The following is a 23,332-nucleotide window of genomic DNA, read 5'->3' as shown; positions in this document are numbered from 1 at the left end:
TCCTAGTCTAGCATGCCACAATGCATTCTTGCTTAGACTAGTAGAAGCAGAAGAAAAGGAACAACTAAATTTTGAACTAGGAGCAGAGAAGCTCAAATTCTCTAGCACATAAAGATCTCCCTTGGTAACTCCACTTCCAAGCACCTTATGGCTTTCAATATCCTGAAATTTTACACTGTTAGGGCTGAAAATGACATTACAATTCAGATCAGTAGCACACTTCTTAACTGAAAGAAGATTAGAAGTAAAATCAGGCATATAAAGCGCTTTGGAATCTTTATCAAATAGCTTGAGCTCTCCTATTCCTTTAATAGGAATTTTAGCACCATTGGCTATCATCACATTACCATGAGCAGGTTCAATGTTGTTAATCAATCTAGTGTCACTTATCATGTGATGAGATGCACCAGAATCAACAATGAGAGGCTTATATGAACTAGATGTGGAGTTAGCTAGATGCGCTAGTATACTAGAGGGCTTATATGCATGGGCAGAATCATATGCATGATCAATCCTATCAAAGATACCCTTTCTAAGATGATTATACATGTCAAATGAGTCCTCTAGTAACCTATCAGTTCTAGCAATCATAGAAGCTCCATGAGAGTATGCAAGGGTGTTACCATGTTCCTTGAAGAGCTTGATGAGAACATCCAAGTCTGATCTCTTCAAGTATTCATCACCACTAGTGCTGCCTCTAGAACTAGGACCACCAGTATAAGCCACCAAAGACTTCCCATTATCCATCTCTCCAGCCTGTTCCTTGCTTGCACCACCACCACTACTCTCCACCATGTGAGCTTTGGCCTCTTTGAACTTGGCTGGCTTCAAATGAGGATGTAGGATCCAGCATTGGCTCTTCTTGTGGCCTTGCTTCTTGCAGTGATCACAACTCCCACCAAACTTCTCATACTTGCCATGGATGGCCTTGTTAGCTTGTGCAAGTTCTCCCTGATCTCCTTGAGCTTGCGCTGCTTGATTTGCCAAAGCTAGCTCCTTTCCCTTCTTGTTAAATAGCTCCATGTTCCCATATTCCTTTTGGATCCTAGCACACACCTCTTCTAGGTTAGGTAGAGTCTCATCTCTCAACATGTGCTGAATGAACCCTCCATATGCTGGATTCAAAGTGAGAAGCAGTCCAAAGACTTTATCCTGCTCCCTTCTCTTGTTAAGCTCCATTGGATCAATGGTATTTGGCCTCAACATCTCTAGTTCAGACCACAGTGCTCTGTACTTGCCCAAATGCTTCTCAAAGTCCATATCTTCTTGTACTAGACTATTGAGAGCTTGCTTCACCTCAAAGACCCTGTTGAGATTTGAGGTGTTTCCATAGATTTGCTTCAATGTATCCCAAAGTTCTTTAGCTGTATCACAGTAGCTATAAGCATCCATCAAGTTCTGATCCAAGGAGGCAAGAAGAGCATTAATCACCATACAATCAGCTTGTTGCCATTTATCATAGGCAGTCTCACTTTCGTCCTCTTCTTCCTCCTTTTCTTTGATCTCTTGCTTTGGAATCACACTGGATGTGAGATGTTTGAGCAATCCCTTGCCTCCAATAGCATTCCTGGCCATCCTAGACCACACAAGTTAGTTGTTTCCCTTGAACTTGGTAGCAATCTTCATGTAGACTCCACCACTATCTTCCATCTTTCAAAAAGCTTCAATCTTGACTCTAGTAACCCACTAGCTTGAAAAGACTTGAACTTTTTCACTTAGATCCTTAAGAACACCTCAAAGACCTCTCAGTTTGTACACAAAATCACCAATACACTTCAAAGACTTGACCTTTAAGCTTGAACACGGATCTGAGCTCTCCAAACCACCAAAGAAACCAGCTTTAGGCTAGTTCTTCAGTAAAAACACCAACAGAAACTTTCTTGAGATTTTCAAAGATCTAGCCTTGGATAATCTCAAGAACACTCAAGAACTCAAGAACATTCACCCAGGCTCTGATACCATAAGATTTCTAGACATCTTGAATAATAAATGAGATTAGAAAGAGATTTGAGAGGATTATTAAAGAGATTAGAGATTAGAGATTGGAGATTAATGAGATTTGGAAATGAGATTAAAGGCTAGAGAGAGAATTCAAAGATGACCAGAGACTTTTTATTATCTTGCTTAAATCTTAATGAAGAGATTATAAAGTTTATATAGAGAGGATACAAGGGTTTTAAGAGCTTGAGAAAGGCTGTCATGGGCTTCTTCCTTTCTGGGCCGAGTACTGTAGCAACAGTCTCAAGTCTGGTGCCTAACTTCTCAAGTCTGGTGCCTTAGCAACAGTCTCAAGTCTGGTGCCTAACTTCTCAAGTCTGGTGTCTTTGATATCCTTCTTTCATATAGCTTGATCTCTTCATCTCAACACCCTTGGCATCTCCGGTTAGAGAGTCTTTGAAGCTTCCAGTGTTCATTTTGAATCTTTTGAAAACATCTATTGACGAAGATGAATCAAGATGTCAAACATAATAATAAGAGACAACAAAAACTTGTATGAATATGACCAAAAGCCTTTTTAGAGACTTCTTTACCGAAAGATATGTTGTGACCGTATCTCCTGAAAACCCAGAAGATGATGGACACTGTGTACAAATCATCTTCACCATCCATCATCTCCTCTATCTTTTGGAAACTCTCTTGTAAAGTTTCGTAGATCTCGTCCTCAAAGTGAAATGCAAGGCCAAGGTTCACCAACAAATATATCATAAGGACTCCCTTCTTTGTCGAGTTGGTCCCTTGGGAAGACATGAGCATGTTCTTCACTTTCGGATTTAGTGCATCCATTTCTTTTCTAAGCGCATCCATTTCCTAAAAGTAACACATATATGTACGTATGCGTTGACAATTTATAAACATGTATATTTATTGTTGATTATGGAAGTGACTGAACTCTCGGTACACCAGCAGTAAACAATACATTCGTTGAAAATATGCAACAGATTGGTTCAATATCAAATGACTAATACCAAAAAAATTAAATCTAGACACTATGAGGATTGGCTATTTCAAGATTGACATTTTGGAGGTGCGGAAGCCAAAGACTTTGGTATATCTTTTATGATTAGAAAAATTGTTTTTGACTTTAGTAGATCAGGAAATTTTTCTAAAAAAATATCAAAATTTGAAACTGCATAAATAGGATCTAAAAAATGGTAGATTATTTTTCACATATTCAATATACAAATTTTAAAACATGTATTTATCTTATTCGAGTTTTCTCTAAGTTTTCTTGCTTTTGTTATTTTCGTTTGTTCACATAAACATGTATATATATGTATATATATATATATACGTGTGTGTGTCTGTGTGTGTATATATAGACTTACAGTGACATCGACAGAAACAGAGTGGAACCGATGAGTCCATGGAGAAGGTAGCAATTTCTCGAACTTTCGATGGCTTGTTTGCTCATCACAAGTCGGAGAAGTCATTGCTTTCAAACGAACATACTTTGAAGGCTTTGTGGGAAGTGACTTCAGCGGAATGCAAGAGAGTTTCTTTACAGGAAACAAGTTGTTAGGAGAAAGAAGAAAGAATTGAGATCCATGTGTCGGGCCCAAAACTGCTATGGTATTCATGTTCTAGCACGTTTGATACGGAATCCATTTCATCATCTAATTTATAAGCACTGAGTACTTGTTCAATCCACAACAAAGTCGTTGATTAGTTGTTTTTTCACACAAGATACTATATATATTAAATGTAAAAGAAGCTTTAAAAAGACAGTGGCGCATCTCTATAACATTATTTGAGAAGTCACTTTTTTAGGTGTCACGCTCACGTTAACTCTCATATTAGTTGATTACTATGATACTTTTAATAAAATAAAAAAGTACATTCAAATATTATTCTTTACTTTTTAAAAATTTTTAAATAAAAATATAAATAAAAAGGAAACATTTATAAAGTTTTAAAAATAATTTAAAAACGAAAAATATATGTATATATAATATGATTTCATAAAATAAGGAAAGTTCACAAAATAGTAATATTCCATTTAAAAGATATCTTTAAGTAACAAAAATATATACTTTTGAAGTAATAAAATACTTTTTTTTTATCTACATCTTCTTCGATGAAAAAATATATTTGTATATAATGTGATTTCATAAAAAAAAGTTCACACAAATGATCTTGATATTAGAAAAAGAAATATTTTTCTTTTAAAACATAATTTACACAATACAAATATATATTTTCAAAGTAACTGAATTTTTATATATATCTATATATTTTCTTAGATGATTACACAAAATAATTAAGTAACATACACATATATAGGTTTAATTGACAAAAAATATTTTATTATTATTATTATTGAAATATTTTTACATATAATTTGTTTACTATAATATCTTAAAATTACGGGAAAATAAATAAATTTTAGTTTACTTATATAATATAATTTATAAAATACAATCACATTTTTACTGCATATTTTAAGAGATATTGAAAAAACTAAAAATAAATTTTAGCAATAAACATAATAACAAATGAACATATTAGCAACTAATCCAACTTATATCTAATATCATAGATGTAACTACAATAAGAATGTATAATTTATTAGCAACTAACCCAACTTATATATAAAATCATAGATGTAACTACAATAAGAATGTATAATTTATTTATTTTGTTTATACAATAATAATTTATTTATTTTGTTTATATAATAATAATTTATTTATTTTGTTTATTTTATAAATTTAAATTATATGATGACTTAAAACATATTAACAAATGATAAATAAAATATTAACTCACTGTTACAATTTAGATCTTTTGTAAAATTTATATATATGCATGAGACTTTAGAATATTATCATTATATTAATTTATGTAATTTGGAATCATACATTTTAGTTTATTTTTTATTTCATTCTAATCACAATATATCTTAAATTATATATAATCTTAATAAAATATACTTATGTATTTAAGACAACAACCAACCTAAAATGCAAATAAGAAAATTAATCAAAAATTAATATATTTACAAAAAATAAATATTATAGTTGAATTCAAATAAATAGACAGAATCCAATATGTCCAAATGACAACTAAATTGACTGTAAAAACAACAAAACCAATTAGATAAATATTTAATTAAAGTAATATGATATGATTAGTATAAATTATAAATACAAATTATAAATTAATTTAAAATTTAAAATAAATTTCAATCAATTATTATATTATATTTATTTTATAAATATTTATGTCCGTGCATGAGCACAGAAATATATAATATGAATTACGTACGTCATATTGCACTACATATTCCTAATCAGGAACCTGAAAGAGAGTTTTACACGATCAGAGATTGTACATGTACCAAGGACACAAAATACAAAGGCGGATAGTCTAGCACGCAGTGTCAGAAAACAGCCGTCTTTCGTCGTCTACATGGATCAATGTCTCCCCGGGTGGTTTACAGAATCTATATGAGTCTGTAATGTTGTCGACAAAAAAAAAAAAAATTCCTAATTAGGTACACCGTGATTCATCTAGAAATGGTAACCAACCTTTTGTTAGTAGCTTCACTACCCAAAAAAACATAAACCCCCCCCCCCCCCCCCCCCCCCCCCCTTTTTTTGTCTAAACAATGGTAAACTTGATTCATACAAAATGGCTATAAATCTATAGGTAAACTTGACTCATGCACGCTCATTTATTTAATTTTTTTAGTTAAGGTAGATTAAGACGTACTGTGTTTGAAGTATTTTTCTTTAATTATGGGAGCAAACTATATTTTAGTTAAAAAAAATTTTGTTGACACAGCTACGAAAAATAATTGATAGGAATACAACTTGATCCTCTAAAATAAAATAATGGATGTAGTTATGCTTTCAAAAGCTATGTTTCATTAGACGTAGATACATGAGAACAAGTTTTGGAGCAGCTCCTAACCTTTAAATTTCTGAAAACATCAGCTCCGTCGTCTTCATTAGACGTAGGTATTAATGAACTCGTCGAAGTCTCCTGATCCTTTTATTAACATAGTATGATTGTGACGAATCCGTTTTCCAGTAAATTGATGCAACTTATCAAGAAAAGAAGCTTAATACACAAACACACATATATTCGTACAAGTGTTGATAGAGATGTTAGAACATTATCCCTTATATATTAATTGAGGAACAATTGAAAAGATGTAACCTCAATTTTGTATTAATTAAAAGAGGCCCCAATGCATAGGTGGCACTCAATTAGGTAGTCAATTACATTCAATTGAAAAATAAGTAGGTCCACATTCGATTTTTATATGTTGTTAGATACATAAGTTGGTCAAACTATATGATATAATGATATGATATGATATTTTCTTTCCTTAAATAAAACCTACGGAATTACCATAAATGACTAATATATATATGACAATTAATGAGTTTAATAATAAAGATTTGATAACAATGTATATCTCCTCCATCATTTTTTGTTTAATTTTATATTATTAAAATAAATTAAACAATCAAATTAGCTATAAAAATAAAATTTAGATTTTTTCGTATATGTTATATTTTGAATTTTTAAAAACGACAATAAATGACTAAAACTATTAAAATTATTATGTTAAAAATTAATGATCAATGGTTTAACATTTTTATTATAAGAAGATACACATGATTTTAAAACCATATGAGTAAAAAATATCATTTAATAATAAAATATATATATATATATATTAAACACTATATACCATAAGATTACATAAATATTTTAATATTAAAACTTTCAATGAATTTTCAAGAACATTTATAAATTATAAACTTATTAAAGATTTCAGATTGAAAATTTTGTTATCGATGATTTAAATATTTTGTTATAAAACGATATGAATGATCATAGAACCGTATGATTATAAATTCTTATTTAATAAATAACTATACAAAATATACTATTCCTAGAAAAATAGGTTGGTCCATCTTAACTTATATAACACTTTTTATTAAACTAACTATCGAATTGATAAATAACGTACCAAAAAATGTTTTGCACTTTCCTTAAATAAAAGCTACGAAATTACCTAATATGATTAACGTATATGTGAAAATTAATTATAATGAATAATAAATATTTGATAACAATTTTTGTATCTTAGTTCATTTTTTAATTTTATATTATTAAAATATATTTAAAAATCACATTAAATATTTAATAAAAACATTTATAATTTTTTTTATATGTTATATTTTGAATTTTTCAAAATGTCTATAAATTATTAGAAATTTGAAGATCCCCACTCTGAAAATTTTGTGATCAATAGATTATTTTTTTGTCATAATAAGTTACAAATGATCATAAAATTATATTAATATGAACTTTTATTTAATATTATAAGAAGATACACATTATTTTAAAACCATATGAGTAAAAAATATCATTTAATAATAAAACATATATATATATATATATATACATTATACTATATACCATAAGATTACATAAATATTTTAATATTAAAACTTTCAATGAATTTTCAAAAACATTTATAAATTATAAACTTATTAAAGATTTCACATTGAAAATTTTGTTATCGATGATTTAAATATTCAGTTATAAAATGATATGAATGATCATAGAACTGTATGATTATAAATTCTCATTTAATAAATGACTATATAAAATATACTATTCTTAGAAAAATAGGTTGGTCCATCTTGACTTACATTATATTTTGTATTAAACTAACTATCGAATTGATAAATAATCTACCAAAATTTTTTTTGCACTTTCCTTAATTAGAAGCTACGGAATTACCTAATATGATTAACGTATATATGAAAATTAATTATTATGAATAATAAATATTTGATAACAATTTTGGTATCTTAGTTCTTTTTTTTTAATTTTATATTATTGAAAGATATTAAAAAATTACATTAAATATATAATAAAAACATTTATATTTTTTCTTATATGTTATATTTGAATTTTTTAAAACGTCTATATATTATTAGAAATTTGAATATTCCCACTCTGAAAATTTTGTGATCAATAGATTATTTTTTTGTTATAATAAGTTACAAATGATCATAAAATATAACGCATATGAATTTTTATTTAATAAATATTCAAACTAAATAATATATATATATATATATATATATATAAACACTAATGATTTAAAACAACAAGATTGGCTGATCAATTTAGTCGTCCAGTTGAAATCTTTCAAAAGTATGTGAAAGACTAAAGTCAAAGTAAATATGGATTTAGAATAGTAGTTATATTTTAGTAACCAAATACCGAAAAAACTGAACCGAACCGAAACCAACCCGATATCCGGATTGAACACCCGTAATCCAAATGAAGCCAAACTAATGTTTCATTCTCCAAAATATAATAAAAATAATAACTTAATCCCGCGCAAGGCGCGGGTCTTATCCTAGTAATATTTTTATTTTGGGTTTATTACATGCAGAATAAAGCTGGAGATGGAAAGACAAATAGAGGGAAATTCGACAAACATCAATACCAGATGCCTCAACTAGATCATGGTTATCATCTCCAAGTGGTCCTACCTCGATTCTCCAGTCGAACCGGTTCACAAGGTTGGACACTGTGAGTCTGTGACCTCGACCATGGGTAATGCAAGCCCTATTCCAGGCCATTTCTTTTTCCCTAATCCAAAAGGAATGTACTTAAAATCATTTCCTTGAAAATACTTAAAATCATTTCCTTGAAAATCCATTAGTGAATCTAAATGCCTCGCTGACCTAAATTCATCTGCAGCTGGGCCCAAGTTGCAATATCTCGTTGGATCGCCCATACATTTACTTGTTCACCCGGCAACAAAGTCGTTGATTAAGGTTTTTTTTTCACACAAGATATTATATTAATGTAAAAGAAGCTTTAACAAGACAGTGGTACGCATATAATATGAATTAGGTACGTCATATAGCACTACTTACATATTCCTAATTAGGTCCCATTGATTAGTAAATTACAGCGTGATTCATCTAAAAATGGTACCCATCAACCTTTTGTATGATAATGGTAATATTATATGTTCATGTGATAAAGAAAAGGGATCATTTTTTATCGGTCAACAATTTGAATGTTAGTACTGTGCTCCTTAACTATTAGAGATCACTACCAAAAAAAAAAAAAAACTAAACTCCCATTTACTCCCTCTGTAATGTTTTACGAATTAGTTACGCGAATCATGGTTCATCACAAAATGGCTATTAATCTATAGAATTGGTAAACTTGACACATGCATACACGTTCAACGTCTTTTTATGGTTGTTTTCTTTAAAAGATATATATCAAGATGTATTGTGTTTGAAGTATTTTCTTTACGGGTGCAAACTTTGTTGATACGACTACGAAAACTAGCTGATAGGAGTACAAACTCAAATTCAGGCTCCTTTAAAGAAACGATTCCAACAACCGGTTAAATTGGTGCTATGATGTCTCTGACATCATTGCAGAAGATAAACAACTTAAAAACAGAAGCAAAAATTGCAAATCCAATTAGATTAATATGTAGATACAAAATAATGATCCCATCAAGAACAAAGTAGAAGAGTGAGATTAGTCTACATGGCAAGAGTAAAACACACTGTGAACTCAAAGGATTCACCAGCAAAGAGTAACAGACACAACAACACAGCTTGTTTTAGAAACTATACAAAAAGCTACTCATAATGTCATCCTTAACGTCCAATTTTCATATTAGTGGGGACCAATTAAATTGTCGAGATTTTCTTCTTCTTCCTATTATTTATCTCCTAGTCTTTAGAGATTCTTATCAGAAGATCACGCAACGATTCTTGTTCTTTTTCTTCTTCTGTTTTGGTGCCTGAAACACCATTTTTATCAGTTTATGGCTCAATCAAACACTGCCTTCACATACTGCAGAATCCCCAAAACATAGCAAAACTCAACTCTTTTACAAGAGGCTATGCAAACATACGGACCATGACGTGAGATTTTTATAATGCCTAGAACTACATTCAGTTACTTCAGTTCTTCTCCCTGCAGAATTCTTAACAACATTAGACCCTTTTCTTTTCATGAAGAACCTGGTACTCATGGTGAGACTAAGCGTTTGAAGACAATACCTGGTGTGTAGTAATTGGCACTGCACCAGGATGATCTATGAAGAATTGCTTGTCATCTCGAAGGTCTGCAAATACCAAACATATAACCATTAAAAATTCTGTTAAGAAAACTTAAAAACTCTCCTGGAGCCACAAGATTTTCAGGAACCGAACCAGAGAATATTCAATCAAAACAATAGCAAAGGTAAGTTTAATCAGGAAGAAGGTAGGATTCTCCTCAAGCCAAAATCCCCATTGAATGGCTTTAAAAGCTTAGGCGGAGAAGATCAGAGAATTAGAAAAATAATTAGGGTAAATGTGTTACCTTTTCTTGCTTTTTTACTTTTAAAAATAATATAATTTATAATTAAACTAAATTATGTATTTAATTGAAAAATTTAATTTGGTTAATCTGAGGGTATTATGGTATTAACATTAATATAAATCCTATTTCTCCGACTAACTAAGAAAAAATACTAGAGGGACAAACCTAGGTTGAAAGTGTCCCTTTTATCCAATTTTTCTATATATTTCTTAAAAAGCTAGGTTGAAATATAGCTTGGTTAGAATTTAATTTTTTTGAATTAATCATATTATTTGTATATTGAATTACAAACCAAAACTACTTTGGGTTCGGTTTAGAATTAGATCAGGTTAATTTTTTATTGTATTAAGCTTGGTTATGCAAAACAAAGAAATAAATAATATTGTTATGGTAGCTATATATAATATAGTTTTAGCTCATTAAAGATATTGGTTTATGTCAAAAAAATTTTGTCAGCATTGGTTTATGTTAATTAAAAGAAAAAGAGATATTAGGTTGATAGAATTAAACTGATAATTGGATAATAATTTGATGAATTATATTGATAGAAAACATATTTATAGTACATTTAAAATATATTATGTTGTTTGAGATATATATATATATATGAAAGCTTTTACATGGACCGATAAAGAAAACCTCTGCACTTATCAAAAACTAAAAAAAAATCAAATTGAAGACCCTAACAGGAAGGGATGTTATCTCTTACAGTTACAGTTACAGGTGATACAGTCAAGGAGAGTTTAAAGTGTCTACCCCCGTGATCATGGTTTGAGAGGTTCTCAAGTAAAGATTGATGATTGTTTAGGCTTTCATTATTGGTGCAAGATTAAATGAAAAGAAAAAAATCAATTCTGTGATACATGAAAATTTTTTTGATGCTATCATACTCTAAAGTTTAGCCAAAGGAGTAATGATTTTTATGAATTGTGAGAGCATATGTGGAACTTGAATGAATAATCAGTGATAAAAAGGAATACGAACTTGATTTCCAGAGATTTACACAAATGCAAAAACAAAATGAGTAAATACACAATTGATTATTAATCAGAAGCCATGCGTTGATCAGTAAGAGTTCCAATGTGGTGTCTGTGAGGATCTAAACGAGGTTGAAGTGCCTTAGCCAAAGTGCTCAGTCATGCACATAGATTGTTGTTGCACCCAAAGTTAAAGCCTTGTGTGTTGAGATTGTTGCTGCATCCAAAGTTGAACCCTTGTGCGTTCAGATTGTTTCCGTAACCAAAGTTATAATCTTGTGCCCCATGTGAAGCCGTAATGAGATTGTTGCTACACGGAGTCAGCCCTTGGTCAAAGCTTGAAGAAACCGAGTTGGGAAGTTGAGTAAACGTAGCGGTTTCATGGTTAAACAGAAACATTGAGAATTTACTCTGATGATTGGAGGAACCGGCAGGTGTTGACGCATCACCACTCATGAGAAGATTCGTTAATGATGATCCTATTTGTTGTTGATGATCAGAAACAAGATTATCAATTACCGGCTATTAAGAAAGTTGTAACAGAATGAAAAAATACTTTCTCAAATTAACAATGTACGTACAAGCTGAGTATTTATACATACATTGCATACGGTTTAGTAAAAGGAAGCTAAACCGATGACTTAACCAATGATTAAGCAAAAGGAAACTTAACCAATAGTCTAATTTAAACCCGGTTCTCTGTTACACCCCCCTCAAACCGAAGCTGTAGAAGGAGAGAAGATGTTTGAAATGGAGAATCGTCGAAGAAGAGAATGGAATGGCCCTGGATGAAGTGACTTCGTCAAGATATCAGCGTGCTGGTTACTAGAAGTCACATGAAAGAGACGCATGAAGCCATTCTTGATCTGATCACGGATAGTATGACAGTCGATCTCAACGTGTTTCGTACGTTCGTGAAACACAGGATTATGAGCAATATGAATGGCAGACTTGTTGTCACAGAAGAGTTTAGCAGAAGTGCAAACAGTCACCTTCAAGTCTTTAAGCAGCTGATGAAGCCAGAGTAACTCACATGTAGCAAGCGCCATACTACGGTACTCTGCTTCCGTACTGCTCCGACTAACAGTTTGCTGCTTTTTAGACTTCCAGTTGATCAATGACTTCCCAAGATAGACACAAAAGCCAGAGATCGAGCGTCTTGAATCAGGACATGTTGCCCAATCTGCATCAGCAAAGGCATTCAAGCAAATCTCAGAGTCAACAAAGTAGAAAAGACCCTGACCAGGATTAGACTTGAGATAACGTAATATCCGATGAGCCGCTTGAAGATGAACATCTGTTGGACATGACAGGAACTGGCTCAAGTAATTCACAGCAAAAGTGATGTCCGGACGCGTGATGGTAAGATAGAGGAGTCGTCCTATCAGCTCACGATATGGCTTAGCGGATGGTAACAAAGTTCCAGTATCCTTTCGAAGATGAACTGAAGGATCCATTGGAACAGAGACCGGCTTGCAAGCTAGCATTCCAGTAGAGGAGAGAATGTCTAACGCATACTTTCGTTGGCAAATTGATATACCAGTAGCATTTCTAGCAATCTCCAATCCCAAAAAGAACCGAGGAACTCCCATATCTTTTATCTCAAAAGCCTGATGTAAAGCTGTCTTCAGTGCGTTCAATGCTTCATCATTGTTAGACGCAATCAAGATATCATCAACGTAGACCAACAACGCAGTGAAGAAAGTAGAAGTCTTACACACAAACAAAGTGTTATCCACCGGAGATTGAGTAAATCCAGCACTTAAGACTACCTTGGAGAAACAATGATACCACTGTCTTGATGCCTGTTTGAGGCCGTATAAAGATTTCTGTAGTTTACACACTGGATTAGGAGGAAGAGGAACTCCATTCGAAGGCGTATAACCAAGTGGCAAGCTCATGTAAATTTCTTCATCCAGATCTCCATGTAAGAAAGCGTTGGTAACATCCATCTGCGTGAGTGTCCATCCAAAGCAAGCTGCCAAACTCAAAATCAATTTGACACTTGCAAGCTTAGCCACCGGAGAGAATGTTTCAATGTAGTCAATTCCCTCTTGTTGCGTGTATTCTTTAGCAACCAAGCGTGCCTTGTACTTCAATATAGTACCATCAGGATTATACTTGATGGTGAACACCCATTTGCAGCCTATCACATGCTTTCCTGGAGGAAGAGTCACAATGATCCACGTCTCTTTATGTTCCAAAGCAGTAACCTCAACCCCCATTGCATTATTCCAAACCTTATGTTTCACAGCCTCTTTAAAAGTGTGAGGTTCAGTCTCGATTGTGCAAGAAAGAGTAAAGTTTTCATACTGGGGATGAAGCTTAGAATATGTGAGAACAGAGGACAAAGGAAAAGGAATAGCAGTGTCAAAGGTTTCAGAAATATGTGAGGTAAGTGGTGATGGATTAAAAAGGAGATTACAATGATATTCAGAGAGCCAACCTGGTGCCTTGGCATTACGTTTTGGCCGAGTATTGACTAATGAAGTCTGTCCTGCATCAACTGTAACAGTCTCTTGTGGCAACGAGGCACTAGTAGACGATGTAGGATGCGGGGACAATGAATCAGGCAACAAAGTATCAGAAGAAGATCCTATATCTAATGCAACAGGTGTAGACAATGGTAGAATAGTTGGACCAAACAAATCATTCGTTGATGTATCATGTGAAACATTTGTAAAAGGAAAGGTTGTTTCATGAAATATGACATTCCGAGAAACACTAACGATGTTAGAATCCAAATCTAAAACCTTATATCCCTTATAACCAGTAGCATAGCCCAAGAAAACACAAGGATTTGCTCGAGGACTAAATTTATTTCTGTCCTTGAGATGAGTAGAGACGTAGCACAAACAACCAAAACTACGCAAAAAAGAAAAATCAGGTTGCTTTTTAAAAAGAATCTCATAAGGAGAAAATTTATCAAGCAGTAAGGATGGGGTTCGATTGATTAAGAAAACAGCAGTTAAGATGCATTCAGACCAATATGCAAGAGGAACATTAGATTGAAACAACAAAGCTCTTGCTACATTCAATAAATGTTGATGTTTTCTTTCAACTACAGAGTTTTGTTGTGGTGTATATGCACAAGAAAACTGATGAATGATTCCTTTAGATCGAAAAAGTTCAGTAAAAGCGAGTTCATGTGCATTGTCACTACGAACCTTTTTAACAACTGTGTTGAATTGAGTTTGTACATGAGTTAAAAAAGCGGGAAAGATATTTTTAACATCACTTTTATTCCTTAACATGTAGATCCAGGTTACACGAGTACAATCATCAACAATGGTAAGAAAATAACGAAAACCTTCGATAGATTCTACTGAAAAAGGACCCCAAATGTCTATATGTATAAGATCAAAAGGGTTTACAGACAATTTTGGATTGGAAACAAAAGGAAGACTACGCTGTTTTGCTAAAGGACAGATACTACAAGACGTAGACGTGACTTTAGACGACAAAGGAATACCAGGAATGTGATGCAATTTAGCAAAAGAAGGATGTCCTAGTCGCTGATGTCAGAGAGTTCCATCAATCAATGATCCACAGAAAGAATGTGAATTAGCATGAACAAGAGGCTCCAAAATGTAAAGACCATGCATAAGCGATCCTTTACCAATCGTCAAGTCCCGAATATGGTCCTGTATAAAGCAAGAATCATAATAGACATGAGTAGACAAATCTCGATTCTGCAATAAAGAACTAACACTCAGCAAATTGAACTTGAAACTATCAACATGTAAGACGTTTTGTAAAACGAGATGTTCTGAGATATGCACTGTCCCCGTGTGACTGATAGGTACACTAGTGCCATTGGGAAGAGAGACTGTCACACCTGAAACAGGACATACTTCACTAAACAAACTCAAGTCAGAACATACATGGCTTGTAGCACCACTGTCAACAATCCAACATCCAGAGGGTAATATTGAATAAAGGGTGGAAAGGCATTGATGTTGATAGGTAAAAATATGATTTTGAAAATGGAGGTTAGGAGAAGGAAACACAATCGAAACCTCACCAGCAGTAGAAGTAGAGGCCATGAAACCGTGTTCAGTAATAGTGCCTGTTGGTTGTTGAGATGATGGCTTGTCACTGATTCTTGTTTGAGCAATCAACTTATTCAACAAACTCTGAACTTGATCCGTTGTGAACTGGTTAAGATTCAGAGAAGGAGCTGCAACAGCATTGGCAGTCTGAGTTTGTTGAAATTGACTCTGTTGTGGGAACTGAGACTTAGGCTGAGTCTGTTGTTGCTGGCCACGTGAGTTGGATGATGAAGGCCGCTGATGCAACTTATGTCCAGGAGGGTAACCGTGGAGTTTGTAACACTTTTGTACTGTGTGTCCAGTACGTCCACAATGAGTACACACCGGCTTTGGAGGGTATCGATTGCCCTGGTAAGCCGCGGCATAAGCTGCATTATCAGTAAGTCCGTTATAGAAGCCAGACTCTGGATGATGAATAGCAGATTCGAGAGGACCAGAGCTTTGGAAGGCAACTGTATCCAGTTTTGTAGAAGGCTTGATAGTCTTCTGTCTCTCGTCCTGAGCCACCATGTTAAAGACATCTTCAATGTCAGGAATAGGCTTCAACATGAGGATGTGACGCCGTGTAGACTCATATGCTTCATTCAATCCCATAAGAAACTTCGTAACACGGCTCTTCTGATGCATCTTCTCCCATAAAGAAGCCGCATTGCACTCACAACGACCACAAGAACACACCGGAATCTCCACATAGTTCCTATACTCCTCCCACAAAGTAACAAGCTCGGTATAGTATGTGCTTATGTCCATTGATCCTTGTTGTATCGAACTCAAACGCTGCTCAATCTCATACACTCGAGGAGCATCGTCTTGCTTAAAGCGAGCCAATAAGTTCTTCCAAATGGTTTCAGCCGTTGACAAGAACAATAAGCTTTGACCAATCTTCTTAGAAACAGAATTCATAAGCCAGGTCGCCACCATATCGTTACATCTTGACCAAGAACCAGAATCACGATGATCAGGAGGAGGCCTCGGAATCGTTCCATCGATAAATCCTAGCTTGTTTCGAACATTCAACGCCATCCGCACAGATCGACGCCAAGAATGAAATTCCGAGCCTGATGATAAGCGATCTGTAACCAGAACCAAACCAGCATGATCAGACGAGTGAAGGTAGTACGGGTTCTCGTAAAGATCCGTGAGAGGACGAGCTTGATCGGAAGCTGGTTGTTGCTGACTCGGGGAGCTCATCGAATCAAGGTATGTTGAAAGCAATCAGCAAGATCAACAATCAAAATCAACAAGAACTCCAAACGAAGTGAAATCAGAAAGAATCAACCGCAAAACGCAATCACAAGCTCAGCATGATTCAGCGAGCAACAGAATCAAGAAAACGAGAGAGATTCGCGATACCAGTTCAATCAAATCGAGAAGAAAACGGAGACAGAGATCGATCGTTAGCTGACGAATCGAAACGCTCATCCTTGAATCGATTTGAAGAAGACGAAGATCGAGAATCAAATGCGGAAACTGAGTATGTGCTCTGATACCATATTAAGAAAGTTGTAACAGAATGAAAAAATACTTTCTCAAATTAACAATGTACGTACAAGCTGAGTATTTATACATACATTGCATACGGTTTAGTAAAAGGAAGCTAAACCGATGACTTAACCAATGATTAAGCAAAAGGAAACTTAACCAATAGTCTAATTTAAACCCGGTTCTCTGTTACCGGCGGACAAAAGTTCATCAATGGATCCTCCTCGTCTATTAGTGAAGAGGAGAAGTCATTGTGGGGGAAGAAGCCAGAAGAAGGCGCCGAAAAGTTGTGATTTTGTTCAGACATAGCAGCAAGACAACGGCTCTGATCTGGCTTGGTCTGATGATCCTGGGAGTAAAGAAGGTAACGAGCCCTGTCTTGTAATACAAGTAACTGATCTACTAGCGAACCCTTGAACTCTCCAACTTTCTTTGTGAACTTTTTGCGTTCCTCTGCGTCGGTAAGGGATCTCCTCTTCTCGTCAACGAGTTTCTTGTTATAGAACTGTGAAAGATTTGTGTTTTTCTTGATTTTTTCTCTGTCGCTTAATCTGTTATACCTCTCGAGAATGTCTTTGACTTGGCACTGATCTTCAGGGTACGTGTTGACGAGATTTCCTTCGCGATCGTAATGTATCACACAAATATCGTTGTCGCAGAGAATGGAAAGCTCTAACGCTTTCTTGAGAACGGTCTTCTCTCTTAACAACAAGAATGATTTCTTGAAACGGGTTTCGTTTCTGACAGAGAGCTTGTTGTTGTTCTTCATCTTTGTCGAAGTAGAAGAAGAAAGAGAATCCATGGCAAAAACAAAAAGCTTAGAGAGTTTTACAGAGAGAAGTGAATTGTGAGTGATTATTAGTAGCGTGACCAGAAGGTTTAGGGCTGCGTATATTTATAGATTTTGATGATCCTTGCTGATTTCCTTTTTTAACAATTAAATCAGTGTAATTTCCAATTTTCTTACTCGGTAATTTCCATTTTTCACTATTTCATATAGCCGTTGAAAGTTTATACCGTTGTTGTATACATGTTAATAATAAAATAATTAATTACATAAAGTTTTCTTTTCTTTCAGTCGTTAATCGGTGATATAGATAGAGATTTGCGAATCAGTGTTGCTTGGTGTTAGACTTGATTTGATTTCTCCACTCGGTTACTCGGTACACCCAATTTATTATTAATTGGTTTATTAAATTAATTAACTGCGATTTTTTTTTTCATTCTCATAAAATTAAGTTTCTCGGTTGTTACAATCATTGGATTTCTTTTATCCACTCTTCTGCTCTCTCCTTTCTATTTGCTTTTGTTATCTTATTTTTCAACTAGGTGCGAAAATAAGTGGGGCGGTATGATTTACGGGATATTGCTGGTGTTGTTTTAAGATTTGTGAAAATTAAAAAATAAAATTTATCGGAAATAAGACAACAAAATTGACCATAGCTTTTGACGATTAACTTAAGTTAAAGACATCTCCCAAAACGGAAGAAAATTTCTAAAAGTATAATTAAGGTAAAATATAGAGAATGTGAAAAATACCTAAACACGAAACAGAGAACGTGGAACAACGGAAAAGAGAAAGAGAAGAAGATGAATAAGCTTACGTCCGGTATATAAAATTAAATTAAATTTTAAGTAATTAAAAAGATACATATTGTAACAGTGTAGCACCAACTTATTTGGGGGTTCATATCAAGTAATCAACTCTGTATATATCCGTTGTTTGAATAAATACTCAAAGTTTCAAACTACTTGCATTACAAAATTATTTTATTTTTTCAAAATACACATTGTTTGGTAGTACTTGTTAGGGAGCTCAAAGACCATAGTAGCATATATTAAAGTTACGCTAATCTTCATCGCTAAGATCACACATTGTCTACATCCTCAACGTTAGGATACTCCAAGTAACACTTCTCCTCGTCTTCCTCGTCACGGGTTTCATCTTCATCTTGTAAACTCCAAGTAACCTTCTTCCAAAACGCAGCACTCCACTCCTCTTCCCTCTTCAGGCTTAGCGGCGGCCTGTGACAAAATTCAGCCGTTAGATTGAAACAGAGCTCTTATATTGGCTTTGTGGTTCATAAGAGTTTCAAGAGTGGTGAAACTGGAAGCATCGTGGCGAGTGGCTCTCCTTCTAAGGAGATCTGCCCCATGTGTGAAATAGTTTAACAAAACATAAAGATTGAAATAGTTTAACAAAAATAAAGTATTGTAATTTGTTTTTATATTAACCTTCTAGAATTTAAAAAGTTAAATAATGTTTTATTTTTGTAATAAAATGTTATTATTAAAATTTTCAATTATTTTTAAAATTTTATTTTATTTACGGATCAAATCGGATATTCTTTAAAATTCTAAAACATTTCGGATATCCGAGTCACCGAATATCTAGGTGGCTAAAGATCGAATCGACACGAATGCTTCTAAATACTCAGATATTCGATCTGTGCCCACCCCTATTTACGGATACAATTTTATTTTCTTTACATGAAAAAATGCCTAATGTCAAGGCCTTTTTTATTTTAAATTAATTTTAATTTTGCCTTTCATGTATTATTTTGAACAAAAATGTGATTTAATATTAATTAACAATATTTTTATATATTTGTCAACTATTTTTATATATATTTTACATACACATACATGTGCACCTTGATGTGGTCACCTTGTAACTAAGTATTCACCACAACTGATTGCATTAGTTGAAAACACAATTAGATTCACGTTTATGGTTTTGATTTTAGTTTGTGGTTGAGTTGATTGTAGTTTGTTGTTGAGTTGATTTTGAGTTCTATTTTGTTTGGTATCGGCTTTCTTTGTATTATGTTTTGATAATTTGTATTACAACTTACAAGCTCATCTAAATGTAGACAGTTTGTTAGAATTATATTTGGATAATAATGGAAGAGTGACTGAGAAAGTAAACTGTAATTTGTTAGAGTTTATTTGTTTTAAACGACCAAATGATACTCGAATGTGATAAAAAGAGAAATGAAAAGTCGTCTCTATATGAAAGTGACAAAACAGAGCAGTGCATAAGACAACATGATAGTTACTTGAGACTAGACAACATACAAAGTGAGACACGGACACATAAGTATGCATACATATTGTTGTACTTTTGATCGCGATGTTTAAGCGGACGGTGGCGAGTTACTACGGAGAAGCAACAGCCGCGGCGGTGGAGGTGGAGGATTTGTTAGAATAGATTGAGAGGCGGGAAATGGAGACGGCGGAGACGAGGAGCATAAGAATGACTCCGGAGAAAGCGGCGATGAGTGCTCCTCTGCCGTGATCGCAGTAAATGGAGAACCTGTCGCAGACTTTGTTCCACTTGGCGTGCTTGTTCCCGTTCTTCCCTAGCTCCGCTATGAACACCGCTGCGTTTGCAGCCGCAGATACCAGAGTTGCGTTTAGCTTTTGTACCAATCAATATACCAAGTCAATCACATTATTATTAAACCGGAATAAACCGGATTGGTTCAATCGAGAATGGTCATGTTACCATGTCAAGAATAGCTACGGAAAGGAGACGGAAACCTTTGCATTCCAGTTTCCGGCTGAAAATCTGAAGAGCTATCATCAACAAGTTGTGGAAGCTCACCATGGCATTAGCTATAACAAAGAACCTGTAACACATTTTTCCACCAAGAATCATAGTTAATAATAATAATAACAGTCAAAACACAGAGTTCTTAATAAGGTGTTCTGAACTTACACGAAAGCAGGTGTGTCCTGAAACTTAGCGGTTAGTGTGGCTTTGATAGGAACAGTTCCGATGGTGGCCACAACCAAGGTCTTTGTCTCTTTGTTCAAACCCATTACAATGGCTGCAGCTAAAGTGGCAATGAATGCAAGTATTCTCAGCGCCAAGAGTACTTTCCAGCTCTTTGTGGTCCCACCACCAGCAAACAGAATCTTTTCTCTAGGCATTGTTGATGCAGTGAGTGATCAGAGGAGGGAAGTGATATGAATCTGTGTGCCAAATATGAAAAGAAATATTTATATGGAAAGAGTTCTGTCTGATTTATCTAACTCTAATGTTTTTGGAGTGTACTGATTAGGTTTTGGTTGTTGTGAAAAGATTCCCAGGTTCCAGTGACTTGCGCTAAGAGCAGTCTTATCTAATCCACCAAAGCTAATATCAGTTTCTTGACATGTTAAAGTTTCATGAAGCAAAATCTTATATCACAGAAGAAACATATTTTCAAACCCAAATATTACTGTTTGGTTGGTGTATCAGATTATATTAATACATACATTAACAATGCCACAAATGGCCAATGGAGTGTACAAATCTACAAGTATAAGTGCCAGATCATTGGACAAAATGTAAAACCTTTGTGTGCATCAACTTTGATAAGAAAAAACCCCAAAAGAAAACTCAAACAAGTGATTCTCACTAAGCCTTTTCCTTGGGTTAAAAAGTTGTCAAGAGATATGTAATATGCAACAAACCAGAACGCTTGATATGATCTCTTTCAGATCACTCAATTCTTGGGTTATTTTTTGCATGTTGTCACTCCAACCACAACGTTGCTCACCTGCAATTTTGTGTGTGTTTGAATCACTTTGTCAAACCTTATTCTAAAGAAAAAAAGACTATATAGTAATACTCACCAACTTTCCACTCTCATTAACAGACATTGGGTTTTCTACAACGACGGTTTGTGTCTTAGACGGTGGTGTTGACTGCTGGAAAATTGGAAAACCAATGAACAGAGTAAGTAACTAGGTCCATAAAGAATGTACAGAATTATAACAAAATCATAAATTTGATAACTCACAGTGGACATTGTCCCGGGAGAGGCTGCTCCATTTGGCATGTTAGGCACCCTTCTATTGCCCATCTGCTGATGAAAAAAAAGATGAAAAAATCAGAAATCAAATGCTGGTACAAAGATCTTTATGAACTTAACTCAACCATGCAGAAATGAAACGAGTACACTCACATTAACGTTAGTAACGAACTGGCAAACAGCGCATTTAACAGATGATGCACCGTACGGATACATGAGTGTCGTCCGACAGTTCCCACAGTTGATATGCGCAAACTGATTGACAGTGTTGCATAAGGCACAACGAACGTTGGTAGCTCCTCTAGGATAGAGCAATGTGTTTCTACAGCCATGACACACGAGCTGGTCCTGCATCTCTGCCTGCCATCATCAATATAATCAAAATCGCAAATTGCTCACAGAAACCCGAATCCAATTCAAAGCCAGAAAACTTCTGCATCCATTATCAAATTGTAACGAACAAACACGACAGTCTTGAGATTGCAAAATTCAAGAAAAAACAAATGTTTCTTGATCGTACCCGATTGGAGAACATGGGAAGGGGCGATCGAACTCGAGAGCCAATCCAAATGGAGAAGTGGACAAATAGGTTTTCGATTTATCTCTCTTTTTTTTTTACGTAATTTTATGCTTTTTGTTTTTACCTGATACCGCAGTCTTAAATCGAAAAAAAACGTGTATTTAATTACCAAACTCTCACGGATTCTCCGTAACAAAAACCAACTTTCCATTAATCTAAATAAACCACAAACTTATACTCCTTTTGTTCCTTAAATTTATATATTCTAGATTTTTCACACATCTTAATAAAACACATTAAATTTGCATAGTTTTTTGTGTTTATTTTTTCCATAATTTTAAGCCAATAAAAATTTAACTAATACAATTAAATTTTTTGAAGTTTACAAATTAGTTAATAAAATATGCATTAAAAATATAAAAAATGGATCTTTTTGAAACAAAATTTTTCTTTAAAATATGTAATTTTAAGAAAGGAGAGAATCCTATTTATCAAGCCATATTAGATACACTTTTACCAATTTAATCTACCTACTCACCGTTAAATGTTAACGTGTTGCTTTAGAAACGTAACAGAAACCTAAAAATCCAAATTGTTACTTTCAATCCACTACCAACTGAAAATTTTGAACTCATGTTATTATTTTTAACTGGAAAATCGTTCTTATTATTTTATTTATTTTCCTACAAATCAGGGTATAGTTAGTAAATAAAACTCAGTTCCACTTTGAAAAAATTCAGAAAAGGAGTAATAATACATAGCACTATTTTTATAATATTTTTAATAGATTTACTACTTGATCTATTTTTTTTATATATCCACTGTTTTTTTTTTTTACCATTTTATGTATCCACTGTTATCAGATGATATACCCGGAATGAATATATGTATTTTTGTTCTATTTTAAAGACGATCAAATAACTAAAATTATTGAACGGTGATTGGCAAATTAAGTTGACCAAAAGTGTATTTAATATGGTTGAGTCAAATTGAATTTATGATTTATTTGGAATAGTGAAAAGTTTGTATTTGTTTGGGAGAATTTGTGAAAGTTTGGTATTTAAATACCCGTTTTATCGATTATAATCAGAACATAGCGATTTGCTTCTGCTAACTACTCGT

At 33.8% G+C, this 23,332-nt stretch overlaps 4 protein-coding genes across 7 annotated transcripts; all 4 read right to left on the bottom strand.

The window, feature by feature from the left end:
• Positions 1 to 14,875: 14,875 nt before the first annotated feature.
• Positions 14,876 to 16,597, bottom strand: LOC117127513. Its single transcript, XM_033278070.1, has 4 exons — positions 15,374 to 16,597; positions 15,239 to 15,254; positions 15,065 to 15,192; positions 14,876 to 14,998 (listed from the first exon to the last, which is right to left on the bottom strand). The coding sequence occupies exons 1-4, from the start codon at positions 16,595 to 16,597 to the stop codon at positions 14,876 to 14,878; spliced, it is 1,491 nt and encodes a 496-aa protein (XP_033133961.1).
• On the bottom strand, positions 16,542 to 19,571 carry LOC103834162 (agamous-like MADS-box protein AGL53). Its single transcript, XM_033278148.1, has one exon. The coding sequence runs from the start codon at positions 17,688 to 17,690 to the stop codon at positions 17,061 to 17,063; it is 630 nt and encodes a 209-aa protein (XP_033134039.1). The 5' UTR covers positions 17,691 to 19,571; the 3' UTR covers positions 16,542 to 17,060.
• A 241-nt stretch (positions 19,572 to 19,812) lies between these two features.
• LOC103834160 (CASP-like protein 1B2) lies at positions 19,813 to 21,114 on the bottom strand. Its single transcript, XM_009110221.3, has 4 exons — positions 20,949 to 21,114; positions 20,610 to 20,866; positions 20,397 to 20,520; positions 19,813 to 20,308 (listed from the first exon to the last, which is right to left on the bottom strand). The coding sequence occupies exons 2-4, from the start codon at positions 20,822 to 20,824 to the stop codon at positions 20,048 to 20,050; spliced, it is 600 nt and encodes a 199-aa protein (XP_009108469.1). The 5' UTR covers positions 20,825 to 20,866; positions 20,949 to 21,114; the 3' UTR covers positions 19,813 to 20,047.
• Positions 21,094 to 23,152, bottom strand: LOC103834161 (protein LSD1). Of its 4 annotated transcripts, none has more exons than XM_018653463.2 (5): positions 22,211 to 23,152; positions 21,844 to 22,046; positions 21,679 to 21,744; positions 21,512 to 21,586; positions 21,094 to 21,435 (listed from the first exon to the last, which is right to left on the bottom strand). In XM_018653463.2, exons 1-5 carry the CDS (start codon positions 22,419 to 22,421, stop codon positions 21,394 to 21,396), a joined length of 597 nt encoding a protein of 198 aa, XP_018508979.2. In that variant the 5' UTR covers positions 22,422 to 23,152; the 3' UTR covers positions 21,094 to 21,393. The 4 variants fall into 4 exon arrangements, with proteins under 4 accessions (XP_018508979.2, XP_033134040.1, XP_009108471.1 ...); XM_033278149.1 differs by having other exon boundaries at positions 21,679 to 21,741; XM_009110223.3 differs by having other exon boundaries at positions 21,679 to 21,741; positions 21,844 to 22,050; positions 22,211 to 22,351.
• Between the last annotated feature and the right edge of the window lie 180 nt (positions 23,153 to 23,332).

Source organism: Brassica rapa, chromosome A08 (assembly GCF_000309985.2).
Source record: "Brassica rapa cultivar Chiifu-401-42 chromosome A08, CAAS_Brap_v3.01, whole genome shotgun sequence".
Lineage (NCBI taxonomy): Eukaryota > Viridiplantae > Streptophyta > Magnoliopsida > Brassicales > Brassicaceae > Brassica > Brassica rapa.
Note: the sequence above shows the minus strand (reverse complement) of the source record. Positions and strands in the feature narration are given on the sequence as shown.